The 14,169-nt window shown below is 43.9% G+C and overlaps 1 protein-coding gene across 3 annotated transcripts in view; it reads left to right on the top strand.

Annotated features, from left to right (window-relative positions):
- Positions 1-10,788, top strand: part of SPATA6L (spermatogenesis associated 6 like) — a 40,071-nt gene extending 29,283 nt beyond the window's left edge. For 2 of the 3 annotated variants that reach the window (XM_081151488.1, XM_081151490.1), the window contains 4 exons: positions 829-1,046; positions 2,752-2,845; positions 4,451-4,553; positions 8,916-10,788. In XM_081151488.1, the coding sequence (XP_081007614.1) occupies positions 829-1,046; positions 2,752-2,845; positions 4,451-4,540 (402 nt within the window). In that variant the 3' untranslated portion in view covers positions 4,541-4,553; positions 8,916-10,788. Of the gene's footprint in view, positions 1-828; positions 1,047-2,751; positions 2,846-4,450; positions 4,558-8,915 lie in introns of all 3 variants that reach the window. The other variant, XM_081151489.1, reaches the window with a different exon arrangement.
- Positions 10,789-14,169: the final 3,381 nt, after the last annotated feature.

Here is a 14,169-nt window from a genome sequence, read left to right as displayed (position 1 = left end):
CTGGCGTGTAAGAGGCGCTTAGGCTCCACTGTCTGCTTTGCTCTGCTTCAATTTGTTCATTCCCCTCATATAAACTTTTTTCAGTTGTAAGAAGAACAACCAGTGAGGGCATATGTAGGCCCAACACCTACTGCATCAGTAGGATTTTCATTGCTTTTTCTCTAATCGAATCTTTTTATGCATCGTGGTGGTGCATCACTTGTTTTTGAAGTTTGGCTTGTCAAGGCGAAGAGGCAAAGTTGTGCGTTACAGCATGAGAACACATATTATGCAAAGAAAACGGAGTATACTGTACTTCTTATGCCAGAGCATTTATATATATATATATTTTTATTGATTTCAGAGAGAGAGGAAGAGATAGAAACATCAGTGATGAGAGAGTCACTGATCGGCTGCCTCCTGCACGCCCCCTACTGGGGATCGAGCCCGCAACCCGGGCATGTGCCCTGACCGGGAATCGAACCCCGATCGCCTGGATCACAGGTCGATGCTCAACCGCTGAGCCACGCCTGCCGGGCTAAATATTTTGTTTAAAAATGATATCTTTTTCAAGCCCAATAATCACTCACAAATCAAAGTTTAGAGCATGCATTTATTTTGGCTTGTTAATTCATACCAGACAGAGAATTTTAGTTACCCTTCCTTGAGCTCTTCTGAGCATTCGTCTCCAGTTTGCTCTACTCCCACTCCTCTATGATTGCAGGAGATCCCTGGGGCAGGTATTCTGTCTTGCCCCCAGTTCTCTTCCTTGCCCCACTCCACCCCAGCTTTGAATTCAGCAAACAAAAGCAAAACTACCACTGAAAAGTAATGCACATTGTCACTCAGGTTATCAAAGAGCCAGATGAACGGATTGTTTTAAGGAATCAGTCACCATCGCCCTTAGATCCAAGTAAGTTTGGAAAACTCTCGCCCAGTTACCGTAACCAAGGGGATGTGGATTTCTACCTGGAAACTTCATATACTACCTCCCGGCACTCCAGATCTCCCAGCCCTCACTCCAGATCTCCCAGCCCTCATCTGGACCAGCGCCTTCCCCGAGAAAGGTCAGCGGCAAGCGCCCATCTCTCTGCTTGGAGAGTGCCTTGTGTTCTGGCAGGATAACTGGTCATTTCAACATTTTGCTTCCTCAGGGATATTCACCTGGGGACACCTTGATATGATGAATTATTACTCCTTTAAAGATCTTCCCCAAAGTAAAAATTCCACCTTTTCTCTTACCCCCAGAAAATGTATCTCAGGATGTTTGTTGAGAATGGGACAGATGGCCAATTTGGCATAGATACTATTTATTTATCCATTTTAGGTGTTATATATTTTATAACTCAAGCATTTGATTTCACCAGTATACAAGTAGTGTTCACTATAGAAATTTTGGAAATTACAGAAAACAAAAAGGAGTGAAAAAAAATCACACATAGTTCTGTCCCCCAAAGACAAACGTTAACAACATGTGGATGTATTTTCTCTTTTTCTAGACATGGTTTCTTGGTTTGTTTATATTATTGTTACAAATTTTAAACACTGATTGTGTAGGTCTAGAGGGCAGGCCAGAGATGGAGAACAGGAACATTTATTTTCAAAGCTGAGCTCTCTAGTGATGTGATTAACCATCCAGTTTGCCCAGGACTGTCCTGACTTTAACCCTGACAGTCTTGCATTCTGCGGAAACCCCTTAGTCCCAGGCAAACCAGGACAGTTGATCACCTTAACTCCAGGGAAGTGGCACCAAAGATAATATTAGTAAATAGTTATTTTGAATAAAGGCTATGCGGTCTGCTTTACTCTGCAGTGATGAGAATAGATAAATCCCTAAATCACAATAACACAGTTGCTCACAAAGGGACTCAGGACATATCTCAAAACAAGATTTTCATAATCAAATTGCTAATTCTGCCTCAGAATTAGAGTTGGAATCCATTCTCTCCTGAAAATGAATGAATGAATTCACCAAATGAATAGATGAATTCAATCACTCAGAAATATTTATTAAATGCCTACTGTGGTATTCAATACCTATGAGGTCCTAGGATGAACTATTAACCCAAGAGTTTCAGTCCCAATTTCAGTCTAGGAGTAGGAACAGACATTAATCAAATAATGACAAAATCTCCACTAGGGGAAATGTATGAATAGGGGTAAATGAACTCCAAACGCAGAAGGGGATCAGGAAAGACTTTCCAAGAAACCAGTTCTTGAACTGAGCTCTGGAGGGTGGGTAGGAGTCAACACAAGAACACTAGCGAGCGGGGTGTGGGGGGAGCACTCTAGGCAGAGGGAGCAGTGTTGGGAAATGCCTCGGGCAGGAGAAAGTGCTTCTTGTTCGAGGAACTGAGATACTGTGAGACCTGTGGTTAAGATTGGGTCTGGTTGGCTTAAAGTAAATGAGATAAAAAATAAAATCCTTACAGTGGAAAACTGGGATTAAATTTGGCGTTAAAATTTTTGGATTAAATTCTTAAATGTAAAAGCAGGATTTGTCCTTTAGGGAAATATCTAAAATACATAGTAAAGTACAAAGAAGCAAGTCACTCACAGCCATACACCCAAACACAAACCACGCTTAACACCTTGGTGGCTTTATCCCTAGTGATTGAATAAAGACATTGAAACCGCCCTGTGTATACTATTTTGCATGTTGCTGCTTTTTTCTTGCTATTAAGTTATACATATCAACCCATATTGTTATGTACTCTAACTATCCTTTTTATTAGCTGCATAATACTTCACCCTGTTTAATCTGTTGAGCAGGTTCCACCCTGGTTCGCAGCCCACAGGGAAAAAGATCCATGAAAGGGTGTGCAGCCTTCTGACATCCCACAGAGCTCGGCAACACCTAAACAAGGTTAGGGCTTCTAGTACAACTAGATCTTTGCTGACAGAATAATATGGACCTGGGACTTACAGTTTAGCGGAGGAGACAGACATTAATCAAGTAACCGTAGGAATAAATGCAAAATTGTGACACTTGCTAAGGAGGTTACTTGGTGTCCTGGGAGTGTGTAGAAAGGGGTATTTGACTTGGCTGTGAGTCAGGGCAGGCTTCCCTGCGGAAGAGACAGTGGAGCTTCGAACTGAACAGTGAGCACAGTATGCGTCAAGAGGGAGGGGGTCCTGCAGCAAGAGGGAGCAGGGTCCTTTCAAAGGACTTAGAGAAGACAGTAACTGGCCCAAAGCACATTCTCTTTCACCACGCCCAGGAATTCTGGTCCAGGGAAGAAATCCAGAGGAGTATGTGTGGTCTGTGTAAGGCCACAGCATGGAAGAAACATTTTCCTAAAAGCTGTCGAACAACATCAAAAAGAGTCTGATAGTTTTGTTAGAAATAAATGATAGATTTCTTCAAGGGTCCTAAAGTTTGAAAACTGGAAACAGAGAGGCAAAACCCTCTCTCTCTCTCTCAAAGAAGAGAGAAAAGTCAAAATTCTTACAGTAAAAAGTGCATTCTTGAGAATTATCAGTCCTGCATTCTTAGTCCTAGGACTGGTCCAGAATGGTTATGAGTCCGATGACAGCCAGTCGGGGTGATGGATGCCAGGGAATGTGAGAGATGGGCACCGGGAGGTGGTCGTGGCCAGGGGTCTAGACGTCAGGTGGATGTGTGCACGAGTCCTTCAGGGAGTATTAGAGGGTTATCTGGAGGTCCAGGTGCATAGCCAGGCCTTGATGCAGGACTGGAAAGTTCAAAAAAATTTAAGTTCCCAGACTAGTTAGAACAAAAATGGGTTTTTTCCTCATGCCTGGACCTTTATAATGTTAACGGTTTTAGCAGCTTGGTTAAAGTGACCCCATTTTATGTATCCCCCATATTCACTCTTTTTCTCAAAGTTAATAAGGTGTTTGGCTGTTTGACTTTTATGGGGATGTAGGGAATGTTTCTGATCTATAGCTAGATATGCCCAGTACTTTGTCTACTGCACGTGGACAGCCATTAGCTAAGAGACCTGTCACCATTTCAAAAGATTTAAAATGAAAGGTTAACAATGCCCCCAGTTTTTGGACTTCACCATAGCATGTAGTCGAATTGGTCCTGTGGACTTATTTAAAAATGCTGGCATAGCCTGCCTGGAGTTATAGGATGGCTCTTACAGTGGATAATGATTACTCTAACCACAGGGGCAGTGGACTACTTTACTTACTCTCTGAAAAGTCACAGTCTTTTCAAGTAAGGAAATCCCTTTAAAATGTAAAAAGAAAGGATAGGAGGGAGGGGGGAGGGGGAGAGAACAAAGGGAAGGAAGGAAGGGGGAGGAAGGGAAGAAGAAAGAACAGACAAAGAGGGAGAGAGAGAAAAGAAGGTACCTTTGTACACGCGCAGACGTGTGTGTACCCCGCAAGAATAGGATGTGCGGGATTCATAGGCCTCTTAAATGCTGAACTACACACCTTGCTATCATCGATCCGTATTACATCATGAGTAGTGCTATTGCTGCATTTGTTTCTGTTGTAGGAAGATTTTATCTCTGGAGTAAACCGTACCCTTGGCGGACCAAGCTACGCTCTGAAGAAGTACCCAGTGCATGCGAAGAGAGATTTTTAAGCTGATGTCTTAGGCAAGTAAGCAGCTTAAGCGCTTCTTGTCATGACTTGTTAAAATAATTTTAGTTTCCAGCTGTCAATAGGAGGTAACTAGAAGACGTGGTGGACGGGAGATGAGGGAGAGACCTGTGAATCACATGATCACACAGTATGATGCTGACGGGACATACGTGGGCCTGCCAGCTTTCCGGCCGCCTCTTGCCCGCCCCCCTCTCCCTTGTCTCATCGGCTCTTTCAGCTCCTCGAACACGGTTTTTCTGCTGTGAGGACTTTGCACACGCTGCTCTCTCTGTCTGGAATGCTTTTTCCCGATCCTGCTTGGGTCACTTCTATTTATCCTTTGAGTCTAATGACTTTCTATGACCCCCCCCCCCCCCCCGAGGCATACCTTCCTTAGCACTCTGCACTTTCATAAAGTACAACACAACTTGTTATATGTTCACATGGGTCCGTTGCTTAAAAATCTGCCTCTCCTACCTGAGTGGAACCTGTCTCTCTTGCTCACTGTTTTTTAGCCGACATTTAGTGCATTACGACCAGCTACACGTGCCAGGCAAGTGCCCTCAGCAAGACTCTAACTCCTGCTCCCTACCTGCTGCTATCTTTGTCTCAGACGGCTCTCCACTGTGGTTGGGGCTTGGTGAATATTTTTTATGAGTGAATGTTGAATGAGGTGATGAGGCAACTCTAGAATTCAAATATGTGGCAGGTAGTTGGCCACAGAGAGGGGTGTCATCATTTCTCAGCTATTCTCTTCCTGTCCATCCCTAACCCAGGCCCAAAATAATAGCTCTTCATTATCAAGTGCTTCCTGAGTGCCAGGAACTGGTCCAAATACTGCACATGTACTAAATGAGTTAATATTCAGTTCTCACAGTCCTATGAAGTAGTTACTGTCACTTCCTTTTTACAGGTAGGGAAACTGAGGCACAGAGCACTAAGGTCCCCTGCTCAAGGTGACATGGCTGGCGAATGAATGGCACAGCTGGAACATGAACCTGGGTAGTTTGGCTTCAGCGACTATGCTTTGAGCCATTACATTCTAGTGCTTCTCCAAACCTAGAGTGTGTGACAGGAGAACCTGGGGAGAAAGAGCAGAGCGCTTTGGAGCCCAGGAGAGTTTGTGGACATTCCCTGTGATCTCCCACAAGGATCCTACGGTGCTAAATTATGAAGTCCCTCAGTCCAGCAACTTCAAAATAATTACGAGTCTTTTTAAACAATACAGGGGTGTGGGATGACATGCTAGGTTTTTATGTAGTTAGGGTCAGGCCCCTGAAGGTCCGGGTTGAGGGCCCAGGCTGGCCAGGACCCTGCCTTCGGCACAGAGGACTGTGGAGGACAGCTCGGTAATTGCCCACTCTGCAGGCTTCTACTTTGGAACGTTCTGCTTGGTAGATTAAAGGATGGATTCTGGGCCACTTAATCTCCAGTTGCCGAAACAGTCATCTAGGCATTTATTAGGTGGTTATACGGAACATAACCCACATAATTACCAGGGAACACGGCCCACATAATTACCAGATGCCAAATTGTATCGAATTTCTACATAGGTGACATCAAGTTACATAAAGCTCTGAACCAGCAGATATGTGCACAGTGATGTGAGGAAATAGGGAGAAGGTGAGAAAAGAATTAGTAAATTCTGTCTTAGAACATGGGTTTCCAAGATTACACAAGATACCCTCCAATGGACTCTGCCCCCACCTGTTGGGTCACGGATTCCTGGTGAGGCAGGGGGCCTGGAGGGCTGTGCTAGTAGAGGTTTTCATGGTTATAAAGAACCCAGGTGACTTTGGCTGTCTTAAGCAAATAGAGCATTTATTAGAATGATGCTGAGTATCACATGAATCCAGGGAAGACCCAAATAAGCAAGGTCAAGCAGCTAAAGCTGGACAGCCGCAGTCACACCATGAGTTCAGAAGACAGTCCCAGAGAGGAGCATTCGGCAGAAGACCCGGTGGGTTTCCACTGCATGCCTCCTTCCTGGCTGTTCTCAAGGAAGCCCTCCTGCTTGCAGCACCATTTTTAAAAAACAGTGATGAACAAATATTCTACATGTCCTAATATCCCGATCCCTCCTGCCCCAGAATGAGCCTGTGTTCTTATCTCTAGAATGGAACATTTTGTCAGGAATCGAAGAGATGATATTGTTAATACAGGAGGCGCTGTCATTATTCCACTAACACAGTGACTCAAGATAGATACTAATATGTTTAATCATTGCCCACCTCAAATTCTGCTTTTGATGCCAAGAACTTTTTTAAAATTTTTTTGTTGTTGCTGAGGATGCTCATGTCCCACTTTCTGGCATAAGTCACTGAGGGATTGGAGGGCAGCACCAGTCTTGTCTCTTCTCTCCCCTTCTCCACTTCTGCTATTTCACTGGGATCAGTTTGCCCTCTTCTGGTTTCCTAGTGATCTCAAGATTCCAGGGAAATGAAAAAGTAGATTCTTATCACAAAAAGGACAGGGATTCTTGAGCCCAAAATAAAGAGTCCAATTGTCTGACCAGGGAATGGGTAGAGGAAATGAGTGGAAGGGGTTGAAGTATATTTCTCCTTACTCTGGATGGTTTGGGACTTGGTATTTTGGTATAAAGCAGATCATCCCTTGTATATTTTTAAATGGTTAAATTGGTGAACTTTATGTTATGTGAATTTTATCACAAAAAATTCCCATAAGTACATGTGCGCGCACACACACGCACGATTCCTAGCTCTCTTGGAAGGCATGATCACTTCTGTGCATTGGCTCTTACCAAATGTGTGAGCTGATTGCCCCTGTCCAGTATGTGCTCACTTTTTAAAGAAAAATATGTTTTTATTGATTTTTAAGAGAGGAAAGGAGAGGGATAAAGAGATAGAAACATCGATGAGAGAGAGACATCATTCATCGGCTGCCTCCTGCACGCCCCCTACTGGGGGTAGAGCCTGCAACCCAGGCATGTGCCCTGACCAGGGATGGAACCATGACCTCTTGGTTCCTGGGTCGACACTCAACCACTGAGCCACACCGGCCGGGCAGTATGCACTCATTTTGAAGCATGGGTTTGTAAGGCCTTCCTCTGTGGAAACTCCTGGTCCCGCCAGCAGAGCCAGCGCCTCTGTCTCTTGCTACTCCACATACCTCCACTTAGTACATGTTTCCTTCAGCCTTGTACTGTAATTGGTTTAATGAAAACTCTCCCAAGAAGGGGACAGAAGATGAGAAGGGAAGTCTCTGTGAAGGGAGGGGAGACTGACCAAATGGCACCAACTCTGGCCCCACGGAGTGCTCCACGCTGTGAGCAGTGTCCTGTGGCCCCAGTTTCCTGCTCCACGGCCGGCCTTCGGGGGGAGCTAGCCCACTTGTAATGCTCCCAACCAGAGTGTGAGCCAGGAACTCAGGCACAGATAAGAATTATAGCACAAACTTTTCTAAAATTAAAGAATAGCCTAAAGGAAATAAACCAAGAAAAGAAAAGAGAAAAAAAGACAAAAATTAACTGAAGCCCTGGTTTCTGCTTCTGTCACAGCTCATCAGGCCTCCAGCTCCTGATAGTGGCTGATATGGCTTCCAACCTTGCCTGTCTCTGCTGGCAGGAGCTATTTTACTTCCTCCCACAGAGGCCCCTTCACCTCCATTACAACCAAAGCAAAAAGCAAACCAGACTACAGATTCTAAACTACAACCTTGGGGACGCTCCCTCTTTGATTTGGTCATGTTTCTGGGGGATTTGTGATTTGGTGGCTTGTGGGGATTGGCTCAATGGGTGATGATGAACCTCCTTTCCCACAGGCAGTGGCTGTGCACAAGGCAGAGTCCTGGGTCAGCTGTCCTTCGTGAGCATCAGAATCATGGGGAGAGGGGTGGGGCTTGAAAAATACTAATGCCCAGGCCCCACTTCAGACCAATTCAATTGGAATCTCTGCAGCAGTGCCCAGTATTTTTATAAGTGTCCTTTAGGGGATTCTGATACACATTTAGGATTGAGAATCTCTGTAGTAGGCTGCCAGTGCCTTGAGGACGGGGGACTTGGAATACTCCCCAATCCCATACTGACCCCCTCCAAGCTCAAAAATAATTGTTCCATAGAATAGAATTGGTTGGGGGCATGTTTAACAGTTTAGCGCCAAGGTCTATACTAACTCCTCACAATAACACTCTCCAGAGGTGGCTACTCTGCTGACTATCATCTTTATATTATACCGAGGGGTCAGGTCCCTTGCCCAGGACCACACCGCTGCTTTGTCGTGCTAACCAATATTGCCTCATTCTGCACTGGGAGTGTAGGAGAAGGGGCTCAGACACCAATGGTCCCTAGGAAGAGAGACATGGCAAGATTAGGATAGAGTGAGATCATCTCCTTGATGATTATTTGCCCTTTTTCTCAGCCCCACGTGCAGGGGAAGCTGAAAGAACGCTGGAGGAGCATCATGAAAAACTCCCTCATCCAGACAATTGACACATCCTTGGGGAAATGAACAACAATTTTTTGTTATGGGTATGGAGTTGCCAGTGTTTAATCCCCTTTAAATCAAACCCTGTACTCGATGTTTTGTACCCAGGTAAGAGTCATTAATTAAAGTCTTCGTTGTTTGGGGCTCATATGTTCTTGTCAAGCTGTAGAATTTGTGTTTTAGTTTGTTTGTTTTGAGCTTGAAATAGAAATAATAGTGGAGTGGTGGGTGCTTGGAAAGTACTTCTTAGACGTCTATTGAAAATGTCAAGATGCCTTTGCAGGTGTTCCTCATTTTTACAGTGGCGTGTCTTTGAAAAGTTCTCTTTTTTTCTCCCCTCCCCTCCCCCCCTTCCTCCTTAATTCCCCTCCCTCTCTCATTCTTTCCAAATCAACCTACATTTTGCAAGACCTAGAGGAAGCTGCTATTTAGAGAAATAGGCTGATCGATCCTCTAGGAAGAGACTGCCAGCCTGATTTTCCCTTTTTGGTAGACCTGATTTTTGTGCTGCTCATTTGTTTTTTAGTGTTAGGCCTGATGTACAAGAAGTCCACTGAAAACCTAGGCAGAGGGAGGATTGCATTGAAGAACTCAGATCTTGCTTTAAAGATTCAATTTCTATGATACATTTGTAGGAGAAGGCTAATTTCTTTGGACTATAGTTTAAACTCCTGTCACTACCCTTCTTTTTGTTCAGCAATTCTTAATAAATTTACACGGGGAACAGCAGCTTCCTCAAATATTTCTCTGAAAGATCTACTCGAAGTCAATAGGCTGTGTAAACATGACTGCCCAAACCGAATGTAAAATTAGTTAGAAGGGTGCCGTTACGAAACGCGCACACGGTTTGAGGGAGCGCGAAGAGGGTGGAGTGGGAGGAAGTGGGACTAGAGGCACATTTGTCTTCATGGGGACAGAGCCAGAGAAGAGGGTCCTGAAATGGAAACTTTTGTCTCCTTCATACTCTGACCTGAGCTCTTTCCTCTGCCATACCCTAAAGCCACTTCAGTGTTTGGAACATTCAGGGAAGAGTCCGGTTTTCTTTTCTCATTATGACCCCAGGAATTGGTTCATTAGATAAATTAGGAAAAGGAATTTAAAAATTAAAGGAGAAAAAAGCCCTCCTAAAACAAAAGCAATAAAACAAAACTCATTTACCTTCTTCTCAGAATTTCAGCCAAGTAAAGGTATATATTACAACGAACATTGCACCTACGGAAAACAGACAACGTGCTTAAATTACACCTGCTTATGCATTCTCAGAGTGTCTGAGCTGTGGTTGTCAGTTTGCTATTTCAGTGTCTAAGTCGTCATCAAAAGTAAAAACTGTATTACATTAAGACTGAGGTACAGGTCTCAGAAAGGGGCCACTTACAAAGATTATAAGCTGCCAAAGGAAATAAATTCTAATGAATCAGTACCTTGTGCCAGTTATTGCTTTTTCATGTTCAGTTTCTTTTTTCATGTTCAGTTTTTTTGAGCATAACTCCTTAATTCGATTAATGGATAAGATTTAAAATGCCCATTCTTATTTAAAGTATTTATTCTTTTTTTTTTCTCAACTCAATCTGCCTTTTTCTCATTTTTTGATCTGCTCTTTTGTTTAAATGATTTCTATTTTACCTTTTTATTTTTCCAGCTATTACTTTAGTTCTGAGGGATCATATTGGGCCAGGGTTGCAGTTGAGACATTTTTGTTTTGGAGTTTATAATAACATGTATAATTTTGTGACATATTGGGGTTTGGGTTCCTTTGGGGAAGATCTTTGTCATTAAACATAATAAAAAGTCCCACTTGTCTTCTTTCAATGTGTTATTCCTTTCTTGACTTTCACAGTTGCTGATCTATCAAAGCCTGGACCATATTTTACAGGCATTATTTCACAGGGTCTGGGTTTGCAGAGACTCTTGGGAAAATCTCCCTCGTGGAGCCTGGGCCTTCAAAGCAAAAGCCACCATACAGTGAGGCAATTTCCCTATGGCCATCCAACTGACCCAAAGTTAGCTGAAGCCTGTAGACCCTGAATTATAAATAAGATTTAAAAAATGAGAGTGTATATAAGTTTAACATAAAAGAAGGTGGTTGGTTTTAAATGTATGATTAGAGGATGGATGGGTTATATGTGTAAGTTCAGCCTAGCCCCCGACTGCCTGGCCACTCTGAATAGTAGTCATGGCTCTGCTTGATTAATTCCTTTAAAGGAGACCTCTGGTCTCTCTGAGAGCAACCCGAGGAGAGGCCTTTCTTCTAATCTGTGTGTGACCAGTGAATCTGCTGGCACCGCCCAATGGGACTTCCGTGCTTCTCTGAATAGGGGACCCATTCCAGCACTCCTCGTGGATGTGCAGGTCTTGGGGAGAAGCCCCTCCTCTCTTCCCCTGTACCGGGAACTCTGCTGACAATAAGAACTGCCACCCTCAGGTTCCCAGGTCTGTCCCCTCCCTCTCCTCCACACTGGGTCTAGGGGCAGCAATAATGACTTTGTTCATCAGAGAGGCGAAGCTGTGCTTAGCGTCGCCTTCAGAACTAGGAAATTTGGCAAAAACTGGGTCATGCCTAGGACACGGGCTTTCCCTGGGGCAAATGGGTCCTTTCCAGGATGGCTGGGTTGTTGGAGCTTCAGCAGAGTGAGGAGCTCCCACTCTGAAAATTTCCCTTGAGATTCTGTATCTTTTAGAGGGATTCTCCTGCACCCGATAAGTATATATTTTTCTTCCTTTTTTCTTATCTTTATTTTTAAAAGAAGCTCATAGACCATAGTATCCTCACCTACCCGTAAGAATCACCTGCTGGGGCTCATTTGCTCTCTCTGGCAACCACAGCTTTGCTTCCTCTCCAAGACCATGCAGGCCAGTCGGACAGACAGAATACAGCAGAATGTATGGCTGGGTTTGCTTTGTTTGTGTGGGAGGGTCACGTGGGGGAGGACGTTAATCTTCATGGGGACAGCAGGAACTCTGAGGTGGCAGCACTGAGTGACTCAGCATTTCGCGGCCTGCCCCAGAAATGATGGAGGGAATTTGGCTGCTGAGTCACCAGGATTAGGACTTTCCAATGAAGAGGGAGAAGGAAGACCCTGGCAAGGCACAGAGTTGGCTCTAAGGTAAGAGTTGAAATCCATGTGGTGGGTCTTGGGCCTTTGTTTTGTGATTGGTTGTGGATGGTTTTGAACCAGCCGGGGTTACTGCATGTCCTGCTTAGCCTGGGTGGGTGTGAAGGGGCATTTATCCTAGGCCCTTTCCTAGAGGAGGCCGGGACGAGAGCAGCTTAGAGGGGCTTGGGAGAGCTACAGTCTTTTAAAGATCTTCCCCTCCAACCTTGGGAAGTCCCGAATCCCAGCAAAGAAATGGAAAAAGGGCTTTTTCCTTCTTTCTTCCCCCTCTTTCTCTCGTTCTTCCATTCCTTTGTTTAGTGCCTCAGTTTGTCAGGCACTGTATCAAATGCTCCATGAGGGCACAATCGAGTAGGTGAGAAGACTGAGGCTCTGGAGTGACAGCACCTAGATTTGAATCCTGATTTACTGGCTGAGTGACTCAGTCAAACAACTTAATTTCCTTGTGCCTCAGTGTCTTTCTGTGTGAAATGGAGGCAGTAATAGTATCTATTTTGTAACAATGTCATAAAGTAATGAGTCAACACATTTAAATAAAGCACTTTAAATTAGTGCCTGGCATAAAATAAGCACTCAGTAAGTATTAGTTGTTATTATTCTTATTAAGTTATTTGCAGAAAGCATTTTTCCTTTTTTTTGCTAAGGACACAGAAGCTCAGAAAAACCAATGTGTATCAGAGGCAATTTCCAAACCCCGGTTTGTCTTGTTTACAAACCTCTTGTTTTTTCTACCACTTTCTACCACCCCTTAGTTGTCACCTGGTTGTCCCTGAGGCTGGTGCATGCTGGATAATTCAACCTAAAGGGTTTGAAAAACTGAACTCAGCATTTCCATAGAGTGACAGGGCAATTAAGGTCTCTTGACAGAAGCTGGAATGAGGTTAAAACACTTCTTGTTTAGGCCAACAATAGATGCTTTCTGCTCTTATTTCCTGTCATTGTGATATTATGTTTGTAAATAGCATTTTTGGGAATCCCCCCTGCCCCCCAAATAAATATCCCTGTTCCTTTCCCTCCAGGAACTAACACTCAAATTGGTATCTTTAACTGAGATAAATATCACACCTATTTTAGTGAAATGACTTCCAGGAACAGACTGCGTGTGAGAGATGCCATTGTTGGAAGTGCTGGATTCAGGGTGAGAGTTCCTTGTCATGAAAGCTCATTTGTCATTGCGTAAGGGAAGTTTAACACAGGTCAATGACGACATCCTCTGTTCACTGAGTCATGCAGTCTCCCAGCCCTGATATATAACTAAATTGATTCCATAGCCTTGCATGGAATCCCTCAACTTGTATTTATTAAGCTCCTACTATGTGCTCAGTATTGTACTGGGCTCTTTGGGGTAGGGGATGAGTTAGGCGAAGGCGTGCCCTTCTGGAGTCTCCAGAATTATTAGGGCAATGAACTATGTCAAGCGTGACTATCAAAAGGTGTTCCAAACTCAGATGCCTTCAGGACCAGGCAGGATTTGTGACTGTCAGAAGCAGTGGGGTTTGAAGTAATGGTGAGTGATGGGGTCTGGGGTGAAATGGAGAGCGTAACTTCACCCCCTCCACCTCCTGCAAGGTGTTCAAATTCTTCAAATTCAAATCCAATACAAAAGGCTCTATGGCCACACGAAGCTGGTCTGAAGCTGGCTCTTGCCTACAGACACCAGTTTTGACTCTTATTAAATAATATGAAATAATAGCTGAAGTTTGTGGAACTTAATTCATTATGTTATAATCAAGTCTCATTAATTAACTTAATAATACAAGGCAATATATGATTATGTACCAAGGCACTGTTGCTTCACTAGGTTCCATGAGATAAGAAATAAAGGGGTCTTGGGGCCAGAGGCCAAGAATGCCAAGAATTTACTTTTGACATTAAGGAACAGGAAGATCAGGTGAAAAGGTTTGGGAGAAGTGACGCTATTGGAGTCGAGTGAAGGATGTGTACATGGAGAAGAAGGGAATATCCTCGAGGGATATTTCCTGAAGTGTCTTAAGCTTTGGGCCTGGTATTTTATTTTTTTAAAAAATATATCTTTATTGATTTCAGAGAGAGGAAAGGAGAGGGAGAGAGAGATA

The sequence above is a fragment of the Miniopterus schreibersii genome (genome assembly GCF_964146895.1).
Source record: "Miniopterus schreibersii genome assembly, chromosome: 11".
NCBI classification, from domain to species: domain Eukaryota; kingdom Metazoa; phylum Chordata; class Mammalia; order Chiroptera; family Miniopteridae; genus Miniopterus; species Miniopterus schreibersii.
This window is presented reverse-complemented; position numbering and strand designations above follow the sequence as displayed.